The sequence below is a fragment of the Taudactylus pleione genome, unplaced genomic scaffold (assembly GCF_031769625.1).
Source record: "Taudactylus pleione unplaced genomic scaffold, aTauple2 ptg000216l, whole genome shotgun sequence".
Classification (NCBI taxonomy): Eukaryota; Metazoa; Chordata; class Amphibia; order Anura; family Myobatrachidae; genus Taudactylus; species Taudactylus pleione.
The window spans coordinates 5539536-5566533 of NW_028284618.1; the positions used below are offsets into that span (position 1 = coordinate 5539536).

At 45.1% G+C, this 26998-nt stretch overlaps 1 protein-coding gene across 2 annotated transcripts in view; it reads left to right on the forward strand.

Moving 5' to 3' along the window:
• The first annotated feature begins 976 nt into the window (after window positions 1-976).
• ST8SIA6 (ST8 alpha-N-acetyl-neuraminide alpha-2,8-sialyltransferase 6) overlaps window positions 977-26998 on the forward strand; it is a 186975-nt gene continuing 160953 nt past the window's right edge. The window contains exons 1-2 of one of the 2 annotated variants that reach the window (XM_088478648.1): window positions 977-1161; window positions 1340-1487. In XM_088478648.1, coding sequence (XP_088334774.1) covers window positions 993-1161; window positions 1340-1487 — 317 coding nt within the window. In that variant the 5' untranslated portion in view covers window positions 977-992. Of the gene's footprint in view, window positions 1162-1218; window positions 1488-26998 lie in introns of those variants that run through there. The other variant, XM_088478646.1, reaches the window with a different exon arrangement.

The window sequence follows — 26998 nt, forward strand, 5'->3', positions numbered from 1 at the left end:
AGCTCCCTCTGCTCAAGCATCTAGCACATTTGCCTGCAACAAAGGCTATTCATCTAACTAGCCCCAATTTATATCCCCAATACCACATCGCTTATCTACATCAAGTCCATAATGCGCACGCTGCTTCCGTATTATGGGAGCTAGCATCACGCCCAGATTGCATTGCAAATGTGATTATTGGTAAATGGGCCCCTATGTGTGCACGCATTAATTCAGCCACAATACAAAGAAGAAGAAAAATCATTCACTGATCATTCTCTTGAGATCTCTCTGTGTATCCCGCCCTTTAGGATAAGACAGCTGTTGGAGCTGGCTTAATAAATTCCTCCCAGCCTTTCAGTACATACACAGACATTTATTACCGGCACTGCTAGGAGAAGGGGCATAAACACACAGACACATCAATGGGTTCTCCTATAGATCAATCACCTCAAGGCACTTATCCCTGTATTACTGTTAGGGTGGATCACACTCCTAATCCTAAACAACATAAAACTAAAAATGATTCATTATAATAGTGACTACAGTGATGTATGAGCACCTCATTAAGCAAATGCAGGCGCAGGGAAAGACACTCAGAAAAGATAATAGATGCAATGTAAGGATAATGGATACAATGTAAGGATAAAGATTACAATGTAAGGACAGAGGATGCAATGTGAGGATACAGCATGCAATGTAAGGATACAGCATGCAAAGTGAGGATAGCTGATACAATGTAAGGATAGGGGGATATACAGTATGATAGGGTAGATGATACAATGTAAGGACAGATGATACAATGTGAGAGGGTAGATGATACAATGTAAGGATAGTGGATAAAATGTATATAGAGGATATAATGAGAGGACAGAGGATGGGATGAGCTGAAGGTGGTCCTGTACGGCTGGGGGAAGGGGTTAGTCTCAGTATGACTAAGGTGAGGAGGAAATGGTACACAGCCCGGAGGAGGAGGAAGACTGGGTGGGCTGCAGACAGGAGGAGGGCGGAGGATGATCTGTGGACGGCAGACAGAAGCTGTCTTTATGGTCTCACGGTTTAGAGGAGACAGGTGGGGGCTCCTGATAACCTGCGGAGGAGGAGGAGAGGAGTGTGGCTGGATGAGGAGAGCACCAGGCGGGGAGTCACTGGACTGCTGTCCTCTCACTGGCTCCCGGTCACTGAGAAGCTGCTCCTACCCACTGAGCCACGCTGTCCATACTCACTGAGCCACGCTGCTTCTACCCCTTTGACTATTTTGCTCTCCTACCCACTGAGCTACGCTGTTCCTACCCACTGAGCCACCCGGCTCTTACCCATTGATCCACGCTGCCCCTATCCATTGAGCCACCCTGCTTCTACCCACTGAGCCACGCTGTTGCCTCCTGCTCACTGAGCGGCATGTGGATGCACAACATGAGACGGACTACCCTCATCCTGCTGGGGACCAGCCTGCTGCTGCTCTTCATCACTGTCTGGCTGGCCATAGGCGAGTCCCCACGTTACAGGTATCCTCATCCTCACACAGGCTGCACTGTCCACGCGTGATTTATACAATCTTTGTTGACATAATAGTGTTCTCTGTCATAGCTGTTATAGTATGGAAACAATGATAAATTTATATCCCGATTAGCGACAGATGAAGTATAGCAATACTATTACTATTATTATTAATATTATTATTATTATTATTATTATTATTATTATTATTATTATTATTATCCTTTATTTTTTAAGGCACCACAAAGTTACATTAGCACTGTACAGCCTAAATAAACAGTAGGAGTAAAACATGATATATCAATGGTAAACTAAATGTGAGTTGACATATCATTACCTACCTGCATGCATTTAAATAGTCCCTGTCCTCTTTGGTCCTAAATCCACTTTATCCACTATTTTTCCAAACTCTGATCCATACATCTGTATTGACAAACTCCTTAGTTGTTTTAAAAACTGTGTGTTGGGCTCATCAATTTATAATTGCACTTGTCCTATGTAATATTATTATTACTACTATTATTATTATTATTATTATTAATAATAATTATTAATTTTGTATATATATTTTTAGCACTTTTTGCTGTTTGTAGGTGTGCCGTTAGCTTCATTTTATCAACTTATGTATATACTGCAGAGGTGTGTCAGCCCTGTATTGGGAGGCTTGTACATAAATCCATGCCAATTTCAATATGTTGATCCATAGGGATAGCATTTTTAAGCGTCATGGGAACATGAAGTAACAATTTAAATGTACATGTGTGTGCCATGTATGTACTACTACTACTACTACTACTACTACTACTACGTGTTTCGCTGTTATACATTACATGTACTATATTATTATACTCTCCTGAAGTGTTTTAATAAATGATATGAAAGATGAGTGTGATGGTGTACGTGCTTGTAATGGCATTATATGCAGTGTATAAGTGACCATGTGTGTTTGCTATGCTATGTACAGCAGTTAGCTTTTGGGAATCAAAACATTCATGTTGGGTTAATCAGTTAATCTATACCATGATGGGAGTTGGGAATATCATATTAGCTAAGAGGGTAACAGAGTACTAGTGTGATATTTTAGTGAGTAAGTAATCACCACTGTGTGTGTGGTGGATTTCACTTAATAATGGTAATAATAATAATAATAATAATAATAATAATAATAATAATAATAATAATAAATATAATACTAGCTTTAAAATAATATCTGCTACATTTTCTGGTCTATTAAATAGCACTCATATATATTAGTATATAATACATGTCTGATGATGGCAATATGATAGCGTGTCATAAAGTGGATTAGCTGATTTATTCATAGTTTCGGTGAATGTCTGCATAAAACAATGAATAAGATTGATGATCTTACAGTAACGTCTAAAGACCTGTTACATGTCTGGTATCAGAGGCTGTTTTTTGTGAGTAACTATTAAATACATAAGCTAATTTAGTCAAAGTAATACTGATCCATGTGTGTATACAGTATCTGTATATATATATATATATATATATATATATGTGTGTGTGTGTGTGTGCGTGTGTGTGCATGTGTACAGTACATGTGTGTCATCAGTATATTTATAGCCACATGTATTATATTGGTTTAAAATTTGTACATACCTTTATTGCCCATATGGTCTAATATACGTATGTGTTTTGTGTGTGTGTGTGTGTGTGTGTCTCCGTACCAGTACCTGTATATGTTATGAACTGCAGATCCCATTTAGTGTACACTGTAAGTAATTATTACAGACTGAGACAGACCAGATAGTTTTTATGGCCATGGCTACAATAGGCAGCTGTTTCAGGCAGCCAGTTTTTAAGGACAGCTTTATGTAGAGAACTCACTGGCGTTAGAAGCAGTTCTTCATCGCCGCAGCGTGGACACACTGTAATCAATGGCTAGCAAATGTCATATGTATAAACGCTAATTCCCAGCCTACATCTGTTACTATATAGCCATGCTCTATCGATTTGGTTCAGCTGGTATCCAAATGTGATGTGCATGTGATGGTATCAATAGGTCTTGCATCAAGTTGTGGTCTTACACAGCAGAATGGATAGGAACACCTTTGCTATAAGTAAATACATAGAATGGTTTACACTTGATCTTCACTTTGTACTTGAATTTCTTTTTTGTCTCACGATACTGATGTGTGGTAGATAATTGCTGAGCATTTCCCTAAATTTTGCCCTTGGGCCTTCCATAGGCAATTCCGTGCTCTGGGCCTGATTCAGAGCCGCTCGCTCTGAATCAGGGGCGGGCTCTTTTTTTTTCGAATCGGCCTCTTGGCCGCTCGCATAGCTGTGGGTGACCACCCACAGCTATGCGAGCGGCCATGATGATGGTCGCGATGGTCAAGACCATCGCAGCCGTCTGGCTTGCGATGAGACCCTTGTGGTAGGGTCTCGTGGCCACAAGCCCCAGAGAGATTTCGGCTGTAACAGAGCCGGACTCTCTCCACTGACAGTGGGGCCGCCCCCAAACGGCAAGCGTTCTCATGGGAACGCCTCCGTTTGGGCAGCCCCCCCCCGGCCCACCCTCCAAAGGGGGTGAGCTGTCACTCAACATCGACAGCTCGCCCCCTTTGGAGCCGGCTCCATTGTGCGCATGCGCTGTGGGCCACCATCGACCCGCTTGCGAGCGCTCAGCGCTTGCGACCGGGTCTGAATTAGGCCCTCTGTCCCTGGTCTTAAATAAATCTCATCTTTTTTATGCCTTTAGTTTTGACTACAAGTTATGTTTCTTATGAAATAATGTTACAGTGTTAATAGTTTTATTAATATCAGTCAGTAGTTTTGCGACAGAAGTCATGCGTACTCAATAAACTGAGATTCTTATTTTGGACTGCAGTCTTGCAGGTAGCACGACAGACCCTTCTTTAGTCAATGGTATTGTGCACATTGAGGTGTATATTTACTAAAGGTTGATTCTAATTGATTTTGATTGATTTAAAATTGATGAAAATGTATCAAAATCGATCAACACAGATGCGTTTCTGAGGCTATATCACACATTTACTAACAGACACATTTTTTTTCTACATATTAGTAAATGTGAGACTTAAGGCCCCCATACATCAGAGATGGATTGCAGCAATCGTGCAATTTGCAATCGATTGTGTATAAAAATCTGCAATGTATGGGCTTCACAGATCGCAGATTGCAACCAAAAAGTGATTGGAATTGTTTAATGAGATTGTCCAACATGTTGGATTTCACAGATGGATTGGGGCTGTAGATTGCTAGTGTATGGACATGATCAGCAGATTTGCAGACCTTTTCTAGCAAAATGATGGAGCCTTTCAAGATTGCCAGATCTGTGTTTGCTGCAATCGATCTACAAATCACTGAAAAAGATCTGTAGTGTATGGGCGCAGATTGCTTGATTGGGAAATCCTAAGATCGGGCAATAAATCTTCAAATTGTTCAATTGTGGTTTTCAGATTGCTGATGTATGGGAGCCTTTAGCCCCAAAAATACAACATCGATGTTGATCGAATTTCAATCGTTCAAAATCGATTAAAATTGACCTTTAGTAAATATACCCCTAAGATGTAAAGAAAAGGCTGTTATTAAAGATATCAATCAATTGCTTGTTTGTTGTTGATTTATTAATTACCGTACAGGAGAGGATTAAAGGGAAGCAAGACGTAGTAAAATATTAAATTTTAAGCAAATTTTAGAAAATGGAAAGCTACATTACACTTCACTTCTGGAGGTTGTGCTTACAATATTACCAGAAATCTAAAACATTTTAACAACTGGTTTTTAATTGCAAATGATATCGATGCTGGAAGACACCAATGTGGTTATACATGGAGTGTCATTCTGTCAGTGATAAACGTGGCATGTAGCATTCAACGTGGAATACAACTGACAAGACAATGGCTTGACATTCAGATCTTCTATTTTCAAGTTTGTCTGCACTGCGTGTAAATCCCTTCTGATTGCGCAAGATTAATTGCCTGACATTGCGTTGTGTCTAACCCCGTGTTAGACACCTGAGCCAGACCACACTAAAAGGAGAAACACATTGTTGACTGAATCGAAGGTTTACAATCACAGACCACCAGGCAAAATATAAATAATAGAACATAAACTATAGAAATGATATTGTTTTATAATACATCTCAGATGTCCCAGTTTAGGCGGGGCAGCCTTGATTATGGGGCTCATTCCTGCTGTCACAGTCGAGACAGTTTTGTCCAGATGGGTTAGAAAGTTGGGAGGTATCTTTTTGACACTGCTGCTTTACACAGGGGAATAGCAATGAGCCTGTGGCTGGAGGTGAGGATACGTGTTAATGCACAGCCTCAGGGCCGGCTTAAGGGCCTCATGGGCCTGGGACTGAAAATGGTCAAGGGTTAGTTGTGAGAGGCAGGGGAGCTGTGACCAGAGCTGTGTGGTTGCGAACAGTGCCATATGGGTCTTTACACCCCTTACACTGTCAGCCCCAATGTCTCCCTAAATAAATAAAAATACAAAAATTGCATCATGCTGTGAGGATAAAAGAAATTCAATTTTAATACTTAAGTTTTATGTCTGACCATGTGGATGGGCATCATCTACCTGACTTGATGATGGGCCTATTTTTATGAGGAGGCCTGGTGCTATAGTCCCATCTGCCGCATTGTTAATCTGGCCCTACACAGATTAATGGTTCAAAATTGGTAGGCTTTCCCCGCCCAGAATATGGCCACACCTTTATCCCAATTTGGCTGTGTCATTTGTCTGTCCTGATTCCCGGCATCAAAGTTGGGAAGTTAGGTTATACTCCTCCTGCAGGCTTGTATGCACTACAAAGAACAATCCCACCCTTTTGCTTTTTTTGTGCATGTGGAGCGAAAGTGCACCTGTTGTGTACACGTGACTAAAGAAGACATTGGCCCTGATTCAGAGCCGGACGCTCTGACCAGAGCGCTCGCTCTGAATCAGGGCCCACCTCCATAATTATGGAGCGTCCTCCTGGACGCTCATATAGCTGTGGGTCACCACCCACAGCATATACGAGCGTGCAGGTTGATGGTCGCGATGGTCTTGACCATCGCAACCATCGCCACTGCGAGCCGAAGCCTGCGGTTGAGTTTCTCAACCGCAAGGCCCGGAGTGATTTTGGCTCTATCAGAGCCAAAATCACTCCCACTGATATCACTAGTGATGTCAGTGGGGCCGGCTTCTGACGGTAGGCGTTCCCTTGGGAACGCCCCCGTCTGGGAGGCACGCCCCCGGCACGCCCACCAAAGGGGGCGTGCTGTCAATCAACATCGACAGCACGCCCCCTTTGATCAGACACAACGAGCGAAGGAAAGTCCTTCGCTTGTCGCGTCTCGCGCATGCGCGCATGACGGAGCTCCCTCCGTCGTGCGCATGCGCAGTGCACACCATCGACCCACTTGCGAGCGGACAGCCGCTCGTGAGTGGGTCTGAATCAGGCCCTTTGTCTGGGCTAAACCAATCCTTGTTGTATATCTAACACCAACATATTCCAAAACTTTTTACAGCTTTATAAATTAATTGTGAAAACAGAATAGCATACCAGCATACTCCTTTCATAGATGAAACAGAGAAAAGGGGGTGAGTGGGAAAGGAAGATTGCTCAAAAGTAATGGAATGATTTTAGATGTCAGTTTTGGGAGATCAGTCTACAGCTGAGAATGATCTAAACCCTGCAGACGTTCCCCAGGTGGCAGATCAGATGAAAAGCTGTTTTTCTATTTAAGATATGTTTTAGTTTAAATAAACTTTGTTGCATTAATATTACTGTATGTCAATTTGTTGTTATCATATTTGTTCAATTGGTACTGATATTTTTTTGTCATATTAATTAATGTTCCATTTCATAATGTTCTGACTTTGTGTTCTTAAATAAATCCCTTTTTATATACAGTAGGATGGACTTTATTTATGGCACATTTATGGAGGGAATCGTTTGGCTTACAGTAGCTGTAATTACATTTGTTTATGATTGTAATTAGAGATAAGTCAGTGATTAATGCAGGGTACACACTGGCAGATATATTGGCTGATCACTTGATCGGCCAATAAATTGTCTGCCCGTCGGCTAGTGTGTACCTGTGATAATTCTGTGAACTACGGCCTTCACAGACATTTCGTATCGGCTGTGCTGCACAGCTGATGGCAGATATATCTGTCTATCGTGTTGTGGTTACGGTCGATCACCCAACCGCCCAAAAGTATAAAATACTTATCACAATGTGTATCTCAGATGCAGATGGGATGTGATAAATTTGCCCAAATTCGCAATGCAATATATGAATACATTGCTAGGATGTATCAAATATCACATACAGGGACAGAACTTGTGAGAAAGCTCTGTCCCTGTAAATCTCTCCCCTGAAACTTCTCAGGGTATTTTTCACAATAAATACCTTTAAAGTGTTAGCGCATGCACCGCCTGTTAACCCACCCCCCCCTTGCCTTACTCGCGCGACTGGTGATCAGTGATCTTGTCAGCTCCTGTGTGACTCCAGTTCTAACTTGTCCAGTAAACTGAAACAGGTTTACATCACACATCAGATGACAGGGGTCACAGAGCAGGATCCCAGCAATCAGCTGATTAGAGGTACAGAGGAGCTCACCAGATCACCAGTCCCCTGGGTGCAGGTAAGTGGGTTTTATTTCTCTTTAAATATATATATATATATATAGTTATATACACATATATATTTTATTTATTTTTACTTTTTTCACAGTGATCAGCTTATGGACTACTTAGACACACAAAGCTGATCACAGGAGCCAGCTCCCTGCTCTGCTCTGCCTGTCAGACCAGAACAGAAGTCAGTGTACTAGGGTAAAGCCCTAATAATAATAACGCCATATCCAGGAAGCGTTATTATCACAAGGCTCCGTTACTGTTTTACAATTAAAATTTAGTAAGTCTGAGCAGATCGCATTTCCCATAACAACTTTGGGAAATGCGATCTGCATACTACAAAAAAAATGTGATCATTAGGGCTTGGAGGATAATTTTGAGAATTCTCCTACAATTGCCCTTTAGTACATTTAGGTGAAATTAAAATAATGTGAAAAGGGTGTGAAAACAGCCGTTTTCACAATATTTAATATTGATAAATATGCCCGTCTGTCCCCAGACTACAAATTATCATCCTAACTTGAACAAACTAATTTCCAAATAGGAAGGACAGGGAAGCCACAGACATTTTTAGTACCCATCTAATTCTTTGGAAATTTTGTAATGTTAGTGGCACTGGAGACTTTTTTGGCTCATAATAAAGATGTCTGGCAACCAAAGAGGAAGACGTTGCCTACGCAAACCCCTCACCCCTCCAGGGGAACCAAGAATGTGTGTGTGGTTGTGAAGGGGAGAGGGGGTGGGTTACAAATTAGCTGGGCTTCAGAAGGGGACCAGGACTGCAAGGGAGATGTAACCACATCCCCCCTGTAATCACGTCTCTCCATTGGTATGTAGGTATGTACACAACAAGTGGGTGTAGCTGATCCCTTGCCGTGGCTATGTTCTCCTCCAGCAGATTAGGCCCGTCTGACATCTTGGGAGCCCTCCACTGCTCAAATGGTGGTTTTGCAATGATGTTGTTACTTACTCCTGCCCTCATTGCACATCTCCAGTTAGAAGGATTTTGGAAGGACTCTAGCTGCTTTGTAAGCTTGGCGATGAAGCTGATTGGACAAACCTTTAGCATTCACCAAATCATTTTCAAATTTCATCATAACTGTACAATGGACGACATTACTTCCAAACACTTCCTGCCTATGAGCCTGAGAGAAGCTTTATAAGCAGTTCCAGGAGAGGTCTACTGAATTGTGTTTCTCTTGTACAACAATGGCGCCAGTTGACTGGTAAAAAATGAATTAGTAAATAAAGTTCTTTAATAATTTTAAATGGACAACTCCCAATAATGCTAGTACTGATTCACCCCCTGACCCCCCCCCCCCCACACACACACACAAAGATTTAAGCATACTGTTTGGTGTCTGGGAGTAAAAATCTGTCTATGTCTGGCATGATTGTTGCAAACAAAGAATATGGTGGTCGCTCACATCAACTTAATGACATTGCACAGGTGCTTGTAAAGGGCGGGGTTTACACTGAGCTACAGAAAAAAAAGGGATTTTCCCTCCAGCACACTGCAGCAAAATCAACAAAAATACTTGAATCCTACATGATAATAGAAATTCAGAGGTATTGGTTTACATACATTTGCAAATATATGAATAAGCGCTGGGCCAGCGTCAAGGCTCCTCTATACCAGTGTCCCTAACATTATGGGGTTCACGTCCGAGACGCAGGGAACCCCAAAAGAATCCAGCCGAGGACTATCCCCAGGGCATCACACGAAAAATGGAAAAAAGGTGAAAGTGAAGTGTAAAGTATAGTTGTGTAACGATAAATCAATAAGTGTTAATGGTAAGGGGTTAAAATTACATAAATAATGACAAACAAATAGAAAGGTGATAAAAAAATATCTATGTGAATTAAGTGGTGATGCCCTGAAAAAAGGCCCAGCCAGAGCAGCTTCAGGGGCCCCACGCCCAAATGCTCACCCCAAAATAATTGTTGCTACCTAATAGTAGCACCCACTCTGGGTCATATAATTACAAATTAATGTACTGCATAATAACAGTACATGTATAAGCTGAGAGCAGACTCACCTGATTGTTGCAAAACATGTCTTGTTATATAGTACCCATATACTTGTTATATAGTGTCCATATACTTGTTATATAGTACCCATATACTTGTTATATTATGTCCATATACTTATTATACAGTGTCCATATACTTGTTATATAGTATCCATATATACTTGTTATATAGTGTCCATATACTTGTTATATAGTATCCATATATACTTGTTATATAGTGTCCATATACATGTTATATAGTATCCATATACTTGTTAGTGTCCATATACTTGTTATATAGTATCCATATACTTGTTATATAGTGTCCATATACTTGTTATATAGTATCCATATACTTGTTATATAGTGTCCATATACTTGTTATATAGTATCTATATACTTGTTAGTGTCCATATACTTGTTATATAGTGTCCATATACTTGTTATATAGTATCCATATACTTGTTATATAGTGTCCATATACTTGTTATATAGTGTCCATATACTTGTTATATAGTATCCATATACTTGTTATATAGTGTCCATATACTTGTTATATAGTATCCATATATACTTGTTATATAGTGTCCATATACTTGTTAAATTGTATCCATATACTTGTTATATAGTATCCATATATACTAGGGGTGTGCACCGGCCACTTTTCGTGTTTTGTGTTTTGGTTTTGGATCTGGATCTTTCTTCGTGTTTTGGATCTGGATTGGTTTTGCCAAAGCCACCCTTCCGTGTTTTGGGTTCTGGGTTTTGTGTTTTGGATCTGTATTTTTTTTTTTAAAAGCATAAAAACAGCTAAAATCACAGAATTTGTTGGTTTCTCTGCTCCTATGCTATTATTAACCTCAATAACCTTAATTTCCACTCATTTCCAGTCTATTCTGAACACCTCACACCTCACAATAGTGTTTTCATGTCCAAAAGGTTGCACCGGGGTAGCTGGATGACTATGCTAAGCGACACGAGTGGGCGGCACAAACACGTGACCCATCTAGGAGTGACACTGCAGTGGCAGACAGGATGGCAGTTAGAAAAACTAGGCCCCAAACTGTACATAATGCAAAGAAAAAAAAGAAGTGCAAGATGGAATTGTCCTTGGGCCCTCCCACCCACCCTTATGTTGTATAAACAGGACATGCACACTTTAACAAATCAATCATTTCAGCGCCAGGGTCTGCCACACAACTGTGGCTGAAATGATTGGTTCGTTTGGGCCCCCACAAAACAAGCTGGCAATTAATGTGTCCCTGCACAAACTGGCTCTACGGAGGCAAGATGTCATCCTCATCCTCCTCATCCACCGATTCCTCACCCTCTTCAGTGTGTACATCCTCATCCTCACAAAGTATTAACTCGTCCCCACTTGAATCCACCACCACAGGTCCCTCTGTACCTTCTGGAGGCTGGTCTCCCTGGAAGAGCTGATAATTCATTTTGATGAACATCATCTTCTCCACATTCTGTGGAAGCAACCTCCTACGCCTTTCGCTGACAAGGCTCCCGGCTGCACTAAACACTCTTTCGGAGTACACACTGGAGGGGGGGCAACTCAGGTAAAATAGAGCCAGCTTGTACAGGGGCCTCCAAATTGCCTCTTTTTCCTGCCAGTACAGGTATGGACTGTCTGACATGCCTACTTGGATGCTGTCACCGATGTAATCCTCCACCATTCTGTCAATGGTGACAGTATCATATGCAGTGACAGTAGACATGTCAGAAATTGTTGCCAGGTCCTTCAGTCCGGACCAGATGTCCAAACTTGGTCCTGCCTGCCCTGCATCACCGCCAGCGGGTTGCTTAGGATACCTAAGTTTTTTCCTGGCAGCCCCAGTTGCGGGAGAAAATGAAGAAGGAGCCGTTGACGTGTCACGTTCCGCTTCAGCTGACAGTGTGTTCACCAGCAGGTCTTTGCACCTCTGCAGGCTTGTGTCGGCCGGAAAGAGAGACACCACATAGGCTTTAAACCTAGGATCAAGCACGGTGGCCAAAATGTAGTGGTCTGATTTCAACAGATTGACCACCCTGGAATCCTGGCAAAGCGAATGAAGGGCTTCATCCACAAGTCCCACATGCCGAGCGGAATCGCTCCGTCTTAGCTCCTCCTTCACTTTCTCCAGCTGCTTCTGCAAAAGCCTGATGAGGGGAATGACCTGACTCAAGCTGGCTGTGTCTGAACTGACTTCACGTGTGGCAAGTTCGAAGGGCTGGAGAACCTTGCACAACACGGAAATCATTCTCCACTGCGCTTGAGTCAGGTGCATACCCCCTCCTTTGCCTATGTCATAGGTGGATGTATAGGCTTGTATGGCCTTTTGCTGCTCCTCCATCCTCTGAAGCATATAGAGGGTTGAGTTCCACCGCGTCACAACCTCTTGCTTCAGGTGATGGCGGGGCAGGTTCAAGAGTGTTTGCTGGCGCTCCAGTCTTCGGCACGCAGTCGCTGAATGGCGAAAGTGGCCAGAAATTTTTCGGGCCACCCAAAGCGTCTCCTGCATGCCCCTGTCGCTTTTCAGAAAATTCTGCACCACCAAGTTTATTGTGTGAGCAAAACATGGGACGTGCTGGAATTTGCCCAGATGTAATGCCCGCACAATATTGGTGGCGTTGTCAGATATCACAAATCCCCAGGAGAGTCTAAGTGGGGTAAGCCACTGGGCGATGATTTCCCTCAGTTTCTCTAAGAGGTTGTCGGCGGTGTGCCTCTTACTGAAACCGGTGATACACAGCGTAGCCTGCCTTGTAACGAGCTGGCGTTTCTGAGATGCTGCTACTGGTGACGCTGCTGCTGTTGCTGCGTAAGGTGATACATCTACCCAGTGGGCTGTCACAGTCATATAGTCCTTAGTCTGCCCTGTTCCACTTGTCCACATGTCCGTGGTTAAGTGGACATTGTGTACAACGGCATTTTTCAGGACACTGAGGACACTTTTTCTGACGTTTCGGTATCGCCTGCCTAGTGAAGTGGAATCTAGACGGGATTTGGAACCGGGGACACACTACCTCCATCAATTGTCTAAATCCCACTGCACTAATGGCGGATACCGGACGCACGTCTAACACCAACATAGCAGTCAAGGCCTCAGTTATACGTTTTGCTTCAGGATGACTGCTGTCGTACTTCATCCTCCTCGCTAAGGACTGTTGGAGGGTCAATTGTTTAGTAAAAGTAGTGGTGTTCCTACTTCCTCTCTGGGATGATGAACGACTCCCAGCAGCAGCAACAGCAGCAGCGGCAGCAGTAGGCGTAGCAATGCAGGATCCTCCAGAGGAATCCCGGATAGGAGAGTCAGTCATGCCAGTGACATGGCCTGCAGGACTACTTCCGATCCTGACTAAGGAGGAAATTGACGAGGAGGGAGTTGACGGTGTGGTTTGCAGGCGCTTGGATACAACAGGACAACGGGATTTAGGTGTCCCTGGACTGCTTACGGTCTTAGCCAAAGTTTCTGAACTTGACAGTAACTTTTTATGAACGCGCTGCAGGTGCCGTATAAGGGAGGATGTTCCTAGGTGGTTGACGTCCCTACCCCTACTTATTTCACCTTTACATATGGTACATATGGCAAGACAGTTGTTGTCCGGATTTGGATAGAAATATTGCCAGACCAAAGAGGTGGAATGTTTGGTCTTCTGCCCAGGCATGACCGTGATGGGCTTTTTCATCCCACGGACAACAACTGTCTCCCCCGGAGCCTGATTTAAACAAACCACATCACCATCAGAATCCTCCTCGCCAACTTCCTCCTCAGCGCCAGCTACACCAGTATCCTCATCCTGTTGTACTTCAACAGTGACATCTTCAATTTGCATATCAGCAAGTGGACTGTGGGTGCTCCTTTCAGCACTTGCAGGGGGCGTGCAAATGGTGGAAAGAGCCACCTCTTCCCGTCCAGTGCTGGGAAGGTCAGGCATCGCAACCACCACCACACTTGGACTCTCCTTGGGGATTTGTGATATCTTCTTAGAAAGCACAGTTCTTCGCTGTGCTTTTGCCAGCTTAAATCTTTTGATTTTTTTAGTGGGAGGAGGGCTTCCATCGTCATGTGAAGCTGAACCACTAGTCATGAACATACTAGGGATCGACCTTAGCCGTTCCTTGCCACTCCGTGTCGTAAATGGCATATTGGCAAGTTTACGTTTCTCTTCAGCTGATTTAAATGTCTTTTTCAAGGTCATTTTCCTGAACTTTGCCATTTGGGATTGTATGTGCCCTCTACTATGACATTGGGCATCGGCCTTGGCAGACGACGTTGATGGCATGTTATCGTCTATGTCATGACTAGTGGCAGCAGCTTCAGCACTAGGAGGAAGTGGTTCTTGATCTTTCTCTATTTTATTTTTATCGGAGAAAGTTTGGTCCTCCATTTATGTTATATCGATTTGATATATACGTGCGGCTAAACACAGAAAATAATTTTTTTTTTGGTTTGGACTGGAGTGTACTTTGGGGGTTACAGCACCCTTTAACGGTCAAGCCAGCCGGCCCTTATGACACAGGCGCACTCTTGGCACTACTTTGTTGATGCACGTGCGGCTACTGCGCACACAATTCACAAACACAGAAAATAATTTTTTTTTTGGTTTGGACTGGAGTGTACTTTGGGGGTTACAGCACCCTTTAATTGTCAAGCCAGCCGGCCCTTTACTTATGACACAGGCGCACGCTTGGCACTACTTTGTTGATGCACGTGCGGCTACTGCGCACACAATTCACAAACACAGAAAATAATTTTTTTTTTGGTTTGGACTGGAGTGTACTTTCGGGGGTTACAGCACCCTTAACGGTCAAGCCAGCCGGCCCTTTACTTATGACACAGGCGCACGCTTGGCACTACTTTGTTGATGCACGTGCGGCTACTGCGCACACAATTCACAAACACAGAAAATAATTTTTTTTTTGGTTTGGACTGGAGTGTACTTTGGGGGTTACAGCACCCTTTAATTGTCAAGCCAGCCGGCCCTTTACTTATGACACAGGCGCACGCTTGGCACTACTTTGTTGATGCACGTGCGGCTACTGCGCACACAATTCACAAACACAGAAAATATTTTTTTTTTTGGTTTGGACTGGAGTGTACTTTCGGGGGTTACAGCACCCTTAACGGTCAAGCCAGCCGGCCCTTTACTTATGACACAGGCGCACGCTTGGCACTACTTTGTTGATGCACGTGCGGCTACTGCGCACACAATTCACAAACACAGAAAATAATTTTTTTTTTGGTTTGGACTGGAGTGTACTCTCGGGGGTTACAGCACCCTTAACGGTCAAGCCAGCCGGCCCTTTACTTATGACACAGGCGCACGCTTGGCACTACTTTGTTGATGCACGTGCGGCTACTGCGCACACAATTCACAAACACAGAAAATAATTTTTTTTTGGTTTGGACTGGAGTGTACTTTGGGGGTTACAGCACCCTTTAACGGTCAAGCCAGCCGGCCCTTTACTTATGACACAGGCGCACGCTTGGCACTACTTTGTTGATGCACGTGCGGCTACTGCGCACACAATTCACAAACACAGAAAATATTTTTTTTTTTGGTTTGGACTGGAGTGTACTTTCGGGGGTTACAGCACCCTTAACGGTCAAGCCAGCCGGCCCTTTACTTATGACACAGGCGCACGCTTGGCACTACTTTGTTGATGCACGTGCGGCTACTGCGCACACAATTCACAAACACAGAAAATAATTTTTTTTTTGGTTTGGACTGGAGTGTACTCTCGGGGGTTACAGCACCCTTAACGGTCAAGCCAGCCGGCCCTTTACTTATGACACAGGCGCACGCTTGGCACTACTTTGTTGATGCACGTGCGGCTACTGCGCACACAATTCACAAACACAGAAAATAATTTTTTTTTGGTTTGGACTGGAGTGTACTTTCGGGGGTTACAGCACCCTTTAACGGTCAAGCCAGCCGGCCCTTTACTTATGACACAGGCGCACGCTTGGCACTACTTTGTTGATGCACGTGCGGCTACTGCGCACACAATTCACAAACACAGAAAATAATTTTTTTTTTGGTTTGGACTGGAGTGTACTTTGGGGGTTACAGCACCCTTTAACGGTCAAGCCAGCCGGCCCTTTACTTATGACACAGGCGCACGCTTGGCACTACTTTGTTGATGCACGTGCGGCTACTGCGCACACAATTCACAAACACAGAAAATAATTTTTTTGTGGTTTGGACTAGAGTGTACTTTCGGGGGTTACAGCACCCTTAACGGTCAAGCCAGCCGGCCCTTTACTTATGACACAGGCGCACGCTTGGCACTACTTTGTTGATGCACGTGCGGCTACTGCGCACACAATTCACAAACACAGAAAATAATTTTTTTTTGGTTTGGACTGGAGTGTACTTTCGGGGGTTACAGCACCCTTTAACGGTCAAGCCAGCCGGCCCTTTACTTATGACACAGGCGCACGCTTGGCACTACTTTGTTGATGCACGTGCGGCTACTGCGCACACAATTCACAAACACAGAAAATATATTATTTTTTTAGCACTTGGGGGGAGCACCCCTGATGGACAGAGCACCCCCTGGACAACACTACAGCACTCCTTTAGGACTGGGACACTGCACAGGACTTTGGAGTGGACACAGCCCCTATGGAGAACTGACTGCACAACACAGTCCAGCCAGCCCCTATGGACTTTGAAGTAGTGGACACAGCCCCTATTAACAACAGCAGCACAGCACAACACAGCCAGCCCCTATGGACTTTGAAGTAGTGGACAACAGCAGCACTACACTACACTACACTACACTACACAGCCCTAACTCCCACCCTCCCTCTTCACTGTCCACAGCCGAGTGAGAAAATGGCGCCGACGCGGGTACCTTATATAGGATCCAAAACCCGCGAGACTCGGAAGGCGGGATGATGACGTTTTGCCTCGATTTCAGATCCGAGTCAGGCGGGAAAAGTCGAGCCTGACTCGGATCGGACTCGGATCGGGGGGGCTCGGGGGGGTTCGGATTTCAGAAATCCGAACCCGCTCACCCCTAATATATACTTGTTATATAGTGTCCATATACTTGTTATATAGTATCCATATACTTGTTATATAGTATCCATATACTTGTTATATAGTATCCATATATAGTTGTTATATAGTGTTCATATACTTGTTATATAGTGTCCATATACTTGTTATATAGTGTCCATATACTTGTTATATAGTATCCATATACTTGTTATATAGTGTCCATATACTTGTTATATAGTGTCCATATACTTGTTATATAGCATCCATATACTTGTTATATAGTATCCATATACTTGTTATATAGTGTCCATATACTTGTTATATAGTGTCCATATACTTGTTATATAGTATCCATATACTTGTTATATAGTGTCCATATACTTGTTATATAGTGTCCATATACTTGTTATATAGTATCCATATACTTGTTATATAGGGGCCCATTTATAATGTGAGGTAAATTCCCGCGAAAACACCTGTTTTCGGGGGTTTACCTCAAATACTTAGTATCCCCCGAATGTATGAAGGAGGGACCGCAGCAGGTATCTCCGATACTTGCTGCGATCCCTCCATTGCCGCTGGCAGCCGCCTCCCCCATAAGTTTCTATGGGGGATGTGATGCTGCCAAATGTATCAATATCGGGAATGCTTCGCATTCCCGATATTGACCCCAGCAGCTAACGCCATCTGCAGATAGCGTTAGCCTCTGTGTCCTATGGGCACTTACCGCATTTGAACCGGCGGAGGGATCTTCCAGATCCCTCCGCCGGCAAAGGGCGCCGCTCATGTGCAGTCCGTGGGACTGCGCATGCGCAGCAGCCCGGAATGCGCTCCGGCCACATCGCAGGGACGGGCTCTTTTCGGAGCCCGTCTCCGTGCATGTGCCGGGTCATACATTCGGCCGGTATGATAGCATTTTACAATGCGATTATGGGCGATACTGCATGCCCTGATCGCATTGCAAAATGCGATCCTTAATAAATGGGCCCCATAGTGTCCATATACTTGTTATATAGTGTCCATACACATTTCAAAATTCCTGGAACTTATTGTGAGGAATCCCCGCTGGTGGAAGATGAATAGTAACCAGATGTGGTCTCTGTGATTACAGAGGTTTGTTTTAGTGCACACAAGATCAGACTTGCTATGTTTTCCATTTATTTTAATTTCATTTAACATCATAATAACAGCACTGTGTAATTATACCAGCCCTGGTCAACATTATATGGACTGTGTATGTCAACATTTTGAACCCAAGCATATACAATTCTGAGAAAGTAAAAAAACAAAGCAAATATTATTCAAGAAAAAATACATCTACAAGGAAAATACTCCATTTATGTAGTAAATCACCTGGATCACACATGCGCAAAGCTGCCGGGGAGGCAGTGAAAAGGTGGTGGAGGGATCCCTCTTCACATCTCTGGAACTCCTTCCAATAGGATGGCGTTTGTTCTCGCATACAAACTCAGAAAACTTTATGTTTTCAGAGTTTGCTGATTATCAGGTGGACCTATCAGACCCCTGATGATGAACGGCCCATTACCTTAAATATGCAAAAAATAGCGATTCCACATGTGTAATAGGCCATTTAAGTTATGATGAATAGGCCCCTCTGCCTCTAAACTGATCTCCCTAATTTTCTCTCTTGAAGTAGATGTATAAAACCTAAGAGCAGGGTCAGACTGGCCCACAGGGGTACAAGGGAAATCCCTGTTGGGCCCCACTGCCTCAGGATCATGGGTGAACTTGCTGGGTTTGTTTTTATGGAAACTAAGACTATCCCTCCTGCCAATCAAAGTGGGTGGTCCTGACACCCCTGTCTCCTCCTTTATAAAGGGGTCCTGTTCTTTGCATGTCTTCTCTAATGGTTGGCCAAGTCCCTCTGTGATGGCTGACCACACTCTTAACTTGGGCCCCTTCTACTGCATTCCCTGGTGGGCCCTTCATGCCCCAGGCCAACACTGCCTAAGAGGGTAAGTAGATATGTTCCTTCTAGCAACCAATCACCTTTTAGCTATCATTTTATAGAATGTACTAGAAAAATGATAGCTAGAAGCTGATTGGTTGCTATGGGCAAGACTTCCACTTGCCCCATGGCTTCTAAGAGTAGACCATATCTAAATTCATGAATATTTTTATAAAAGAATATTTATAGAATATCCTCCGACAACATTCATTTACGTAGAGTATTCACAAATGTTAAGGATCCCCTAAATGTATCTATAGGGGACCACAGCTGATATTGGAGATATCTGCTGTGATCCCCCGATTTCAATTGCTTATATTTATCAAGCTCCTGAATGCAAACTTTTTGTAGCCTGTGGGCCACAGATCACAAACGTTATCGGGAGAAGGATCCGTAGGATCCTTCCCCGACACTCTTCGGTCGCACATACCCAGTCACAGAGCCGTAACTAGACTTTTTGGTGCCCTGTTCCAGAGAGAGCATTGCCCCCCCCCATTTTTTAAATAGGTACATAAGATAGGGTACCTGAAAAAGGGCCATGGAATCATGCGGAAGGTCCAAGGAAGAGATAGGGGAGGCCAGAAGATGCTGGGGATAGAAGAAGAGGAAGCTACAAGTGAGAATTGTAATAAACAGAAGCAATGACAGGCCTGAACAGCGCCCCCTGGCCTGCGTTGCCCTGTGCCATGGCACTGGTTGCACTACCCTAGTTACAGCCCTACCCAGTCACCAGACCACCCATGCATAGTCAGCGCAGCCAGCCCCAGAAACTGAAAGTGATTGCACTAGTGAGCACTTTACTTTTACACCAGCAAAATAGTGCGATAGATGGCACTATTGTGATTAGTGAAAATAGAACATCAAAAAAAACCTTCCCTTTGAGATATAATTCACTTTACTCACAGATAATGAGATAATGGGCTCTATTTATTAACAATATTTTTACTAAAATAAAGTGAAAAAGGGTGTTTTCACTAGAGATGTGCACCGACCCCCGTGTTTTGGTTTTGGATCTGGATCTACCCTGGTTTTGGATCTGGATTGGTTTTGCCAAAACCTCACCTCCGTGTTTTGTTTTCGTGTTTTGGTTTTGGATCTGGATTTTTTCTTAAAAAATCATAAAAACAGCTAAAATCACATAAAATGGGCCTGTTTTTGTTCCTACAGTATAATTAACCTCAATAACATTTATTTCCAGTAATTTCCAATCAATTTTGACCACCTCACAATATTATTTGCTTCATCTATTTAAGGCCAAAAGGTTGCATCCAGCTAGCTGGCTGACTAAGCTAAGTGACACAATGGGCTGCACTAACATGTGGCAGTTCAGTTTCTAATTTCCAACATGGATACAGTGTGTTATACAGTGTGTGTTGGATACACCAATAGTGCACTTACTGTGACAGCAGTGTCGGCAGAGCGGGGTTGCTGACGGTGTCTTCAGTACATGGAATGGCAGTGCTGCGGTGCTGGCAGTGTCCTCAGTGAAGGGTACCGGTGATGTTGGCAGTGCGGGGGAGGCAGCGGTGTCTTTAGTGCAGGTTTGCTGGCTGTGTCAGCAGTGCGGGGGTGCCAGCTGTGTCTTAGTGCAGGTTTGCTGGCTGTGTCGGCAGTGTGGGGGTGCCAGCAGGGTCTTTAGTGCAAGTTTTCTGGCTGTGTCGGCAGTGTGGGAGTGCAAGCGGTGTCTTTAGTGCAGGTTTGCTGGCTGTGTCGGCAGTGCGGGTGTGCCAGCAGTGTCTTAGTGCAGGTTTCCTGGCTGTGTGAGCAGTGTGGGGGTTGCTGGCGGTGTCCTCAGTAGATGGAATGACAGTGCTGGCAGTGTTCTCAGTGAACGGTGCCGGCGGTGTCGGCAGAGCGGGGGTGCCAGCGGTGTCCTCAATGCAGGTTTGCTGACTGTGTCGGCAGTGCAGAGGTGTTCTCAATGCAGGGTGCCGGCGGTGTTGGCAGAGCGGGGGTGCCAGCGGTGTCCTCGGTGCAGGTTTGCTGACTGTGTCGGCAGTGCAGCGGTGCTGGTGGTGTCCTCAGTGTGGGAGTGTCGGCAGTGTGGGGGCCGCTAACGGTGTCCTCAGTACGTTGGGCAGCAGTGCAGGAGTGTCGGCAGCAGTGGTGTCGGCAGCGGGGGATGCTGCCAGTGGGGGTGCCGGCTGTGTCGGCAGCGTGGGATGCTGATGGTGTCAGGCGGCGGGGGATGGCGGGCACCATCTTCTTTTCCTCTTTTGTGCTGTTTTCAATGGGCTCAACGCTGATTGACTGAGAGCCGTGACAGACGGCCCTCTCAGCCAATCAGCGTTAAGCCCACTCAAAATAAAACCTCTCGACTCGACAGAGGGGTCGCAAGGTTTTGCCTCTGGTCAGGGATCCGGGGCAGGCAGGGAGATCCGAGCTGCGCTCGGATCGTCCCGGATCCCCAAAATTCGGTTGGTTTCGGATCTCTGAGATCCGAACCCGCTCATCTCTAGTTTTCACGCCCTTTTCACATTATTTTAGTATCACCTAAAGTTACTAAAGGGCAATTGGAGTAGAATTCGTAAAATTCTACTCCAACCCCTAATTATCACTTATTTTTAGTAAGCAGATCGCATTTCCCATAATTGTAATGGGAAATGTGATCTGGCCAAAGTTACTAAAAATAAATTGTGAAAAAATACTGGGGATAGCCCTGTAATAATAACGCCACCTGGAGGCAGAGCAGAGCCCGGAGCCGGCCCTAGTGATCAGACCACACACTGATGCACTGTATAAAAAAAAAGAAAAAAAATTAGTAAAAAACCCCAAAACTTATCAGAGTCCAGGGACCGCAGATCGGTGCTCCGGTGATGTCCTTCCTCCGGTCAGCTGGTCTCCCAACCTGCACTGTGACACAGTCATCAGCTGACTGGGTCACAGTGCAGTATGGGATGTCAGCTGACCGGAGCCACGGAGGACATCACCGAAGCACTGATCACCAGAGGTAAACATAATAAAGAGAGGGGTGGTTGCGGGGGGTAGGAGGAAGGGTTGCGGGGGGCAGGGCTTAGCGATGGGGGTGGGGTTTATCAGCGGACGGTCAGTGCATTATTTTTTTTAAATACCGTGATAAGTGTGCGGAGGGGATTCGTAGGGGCATAGCTTTATCGCAAGCTCTGTCCCTGAAAGGGGTTTTTAATAAATCCATGTGATAGTGGCTGAATTCACAATGCGAATTCAGTCGGTAATATCACACTACAATCTGCATTACAAATGCGGATTGTAGTAAATAGAGCCCAATATGTGGGAAGAAAAGAAAGATATTTGATAGTGAAAAAAAGTCAGACAAATGAATAATAAGGGTGGAGGGTAATCACTAGGGGTGTGCACCGGCCACTTTTCGTGTTTTGTGTTTTGGTTTTGGATCTGGATCTTTCTTCGTGTTTTGGATCTGGATTGGTTTTGCCAAAACCACCCTTCCGTGTTTTGGGTTCTGGGTTTTGTGTTTTGGATCTGTATTTTTTTGAAAAAAAGCATAAAAACAGCTAAAATCACAGAATTTGTGGGTTTTTATGCTCCTATTCAATTATTAGCCTCAATAACCTTCATTTCCACTCATTTCCAGTCTATTCTGAACACCTCACACCTCACAATATTGTTTTTATGGCCAAAAGGTTGCACCGAGGTAGCTGGATGACTATGCAAACACGAACAAACACGTGGCCCATCTAGGAGTGACACTGCAGTGGCAGACAGGATGGCAGTTTGAAAAACTAGGCCCCAAACAGTACATACTGCAAAGAAAAAAAAGAGGTGCAAGATGGAATTGTCCTTGGGCCCTCCCACCCACCCTTATGGTTGTATAAATAGGACATGCACACTTTAACAAACCAATCATTTCAGCGCCAGGGCCTGCCACACAACTGTGGCTGAAATGATTGGTTCGTTTGGGCCCCCACAAAACAAGCTGGCAATTAATGTGTCCCTGCACAAACTGGCTCTACGGAGGCAAGATGTTGTCCTCATCCTCCTCATCCACCGATTCCTTGGATAAAACAGGAAAAAGGGATTTAGGTGTCCCTGGACTGCTTACAGTCTTAGCCAAAGTTTCTGAACTTGACAGTAACTTTTTATGAACGCGCTGCAGGTGCCGTATAAGGGAGGATGTTCCTAGGTGGTTAATGTCCCTACCCCTACTTATTTCACCTTTACATATGGTACATATGGCAAGACAGTTGTTGTCCGGATTTGGATAGAAATATTGCCAGACCAAAGAGGTGGAATGTTTGGTCTTCTGCCCAGGCATGACCGTGATGGGCTTTTTCATCCCATGGACAACAACTGTCTCCCCCGGAGCCTTATTTAAACAAACCACATCACCATCAGAATCCTCCTCGCCAACTTCCTCCTCAGCACCAGCTACACCAGTATCCTCATCCTGTTGTACTTCAACAGTGACATCTTCAATTTGCATATCAGCAAGTGGACTGTGGGTGCTCCTTTCAGCACTTGCAGGGGGCGTGCAAATGGTGGAAAGAGCCACCTCTTCCCGTCCAGTGCTGGGAAGGTCAGGCATCGCAACCGCCACCACACTTGGACTCTCCTTGGGGATTTGTGATATCTTCTTAGAACGCACAGTTCTTTGCTGTGCTTTTGCCAGCTTAACTCGTTTGATTTTTGTAGCCGGAGGAGGGCTTCCATCGTCACGTGAAGCTGAACCACTAGTCATGAACATAGGGAAAGACCTTAGCCATTCCTTGCCACTCCGTGTCGTGAATGGCATATTGGCAAGTTTACGTTTCTCTTCAGATGATTTAAATGTTTTTTTTAAGGTCATTTTCCTGAACTTTGTCATTTGGGATTGTATGTGCCCTCTACTATGACATTGGGCATCGGCCTTGGCAGACGACGTTGATGGCATGTTATCGTTTATGTCATGACTAGTGGCAGCAGCTTCAGCACTAGGAGGAAGTGGTTCTTGATCTTTCCCTATTTTATTTTTATCGGAGAAAGTTTGGTCCTCCATTTATGTTATATTGATTTGATATATACGTGCGGCTAAGGCGCACACAAACACAGAAAATATTTTTTTATTTTTGCTGGAGAGTAGTGCACTTTGTGGGTTACAACACCCTTTAAGAAATGAGCCAGCCGGCCCTTTACTTATGGGACACAGGCGCACGCTTGGCGCTGCTCCTTTGTTGATGCACGTGCAGCTACAGCCCACACAATTCACAAACACAGAAAATATTTTTTTATTTTGTTTGGAGTGCCCTTTGGGGGTTACAGCACCCTTTAACGGTCAAGCCAGCCGGCCCTTTACTTATGACACAGGCGCACGCTTGGCACTACTTTGTTGATGCAGGTGCGGCTACTGCGCACACAATTCACAAACACAGAAAATATTTTTTTATTTGGTTTGGAGTGTACTTTGGGGGTTACAGCACCCTTTAACGGTCAAGCCAGCCGGCCCTTTACTTATGACACAGGCGCACGCTTGGCACTACTTTGTTGATGCACGTGCGGCTACTGCGCACACAATTCACAAACACAGAAAATATTTTATTTTTTTTTGCACTTGGGGGGAGCACCCCTGATGGACAGAGCACCCCCTGGACAACACTACAGCACCCCTTTAGGACTGGGACTCTGCACAGGACTTTGGAGTGGACACAGCCCCTATGGACAACTGACTGCACAACACAGTCCAGCCAGCCCCTATGGACTTTGGAGGAGTGGACACAGCTCCTATGGACAACAGCAGCACAGCACAACACAGCCAGCCCCTATGGACTTTGGAGGAGTGGACACAGCCCCTATGGACAACAGCAGCACAGCACAACACAGCCAGCCCCTATGGACTTTGGAGGAGTGGACACAGCCCCTATGGACAACAGCAGCGCAGCACAGCACAACACTACACTGCACTACACAGCCCAGCCAGCCCTAACTCCCACCCTCCTTCTTCACTGTCCACAACCGAGTGAGAAAATGGCGCCGACGCGGGTACCTAATATAGGATCCAAAACCTGCGAGACCCGGAAGGCGGGATGATAACGTTTTGCCTCGATTTCAGATCCGAGTCAGGCGGGAAAAGTCGAGCCTGACTCGGATCGGCCTCGGATCAGGGGGGCTCGGGGGGGTTCGGATTTCATAAATCCGAACCAGCTCACCCTTAGTAATCACCCACAAATGATTTGGGATTTGGTGAATGGGGGAATCCCCCTACAGATAATGATTACAAGATGAATTCTTGTCTCATAGCGCTCAGACATTCCTGCATATCCCATGTGAACGCTGGTGCTCCAGCTGAAGAGCATGTGAAAAAAGAAAAGGAATTTGTCATGGATATGCCAAATTTTATTCAGCAAGTGAAGGAAGCAATAGCATCATAAAACAATGTAAAACAATAGGACCATAAAATCCTGAACCACTCAAGATTCAAACCGTAGCAGATAATAGCAAAATTCAGGGCACATGTATGAATGCTCCAGGATCCTCCATGCATACGGAAATGCTGGCACCTGGCAGGCAGGTGGTGTTGAGAGGTTTGGGTGGGTGGACTGAAGTCTGTACAAAGCCGACGCTTTTCAGGCTTAAGCAGCTTTTTTCCAAAGCTGGCATGACGTCTAGTTAGATGGAGTCTTTTAAATACACAGCTGGGTGATCCTTTCCAGGTGAGGGAGAAACCGGAAGTCGGGATGAAAATGATAAGATCACTATTGCGGCAGTATCATATGTATGGTGTGAATACTTATGATCAAAACTTTTTTGGCAGCTTAATGAAAAAAAGCATCAGCATGATTGACACGGTGCTGGCATTTGGGGGTGGTGACGGGCAGTATTGCAGAAAATAGTGGGCATGTCGGACTCGTTTTCTGGGTGTGCCAAAGCACCAAGCAGTGTGAATTGTATAAATGTGCGCCATGGGTGTAGCATGTCAAAATCCAAGCGAGTTTTAACCCCATGATATTATTTATTACACATACAGTATTGAATAAAAAAAATATGAATATTGAGTATTTTTTTTTATTTTTATAATACGTATTATACCTTTAGACCAGATATGAAATTCACTTCAGGTGATACACAAATTAACAGATGACAGAAGTACAACTTACTTTTATCCGGTGTGCAGAGAGGACTAGGGACCTGATTCAGACCCGCTCGCGAGCGCTGAGCGCTCGCAAGCTGGTCGATGTTGGCCCAGTGAGCATGCGCACGACGGGCAAGCCGTCGCTCCGGGTCTCGTACCAGAAGGGGGCGTGCTGTCGATGGTGAGTGACAGCACGCCCCCTTTGGTGGGCGTGCCGGGGGCGTGGCTGCCCAGACGGAGGCGTTCCCATGGGAACGCCTACCATCTGGGGCCGGCCCCACTGACATCACAAGTGATGTCAGTGGGAGTGCTCTCGGCTCTGATAGAGCCGAAAGCACTCCAGGGCTTGCGGCAACAAGACCCTACCACAAGGGTCTCGTCGCAAGCCCGATGGTCGCGATGGTCTTGACCATCGCGACCATCTTTCTGGCCGCTCGCTATAGCTGTGGGTGGTCACCCACAGCTATACAAGCGGCCAGGAGGCCGCTCTAAAAATTAAGAAGGACGGCCCTGATTCAGAGCAAGTTCTCTGTCAGAGCGTCCGGCTCTGAATCAGGACCTAGATTCACTGAAATGAAGCATAAACTTGCAAATGATCCGGTTGGAGCAGGGCAGTCCTGGATTGTAGTGCAGCAATGAATGGGTGCCGCCAGGGGCGTAGAGAGCCACACGGGCCCCCAGTAAAGAGGGGGCGTGGCCTAATTGCAGAAGGTGTGGCCACGCCCCCTTGAAAAAAAATTGTGTCTTGCAGCGCTGCGAAGCGGCGCTGCGCGCCGGGAGGGGGCGCTGTGAGCCCCTCAGCCCGGCGCAAAGCCAGTGGGGGACGCGATCAGTGTGATCGCTCCCCCCTTCAGGCATAGGAGATTGCTATG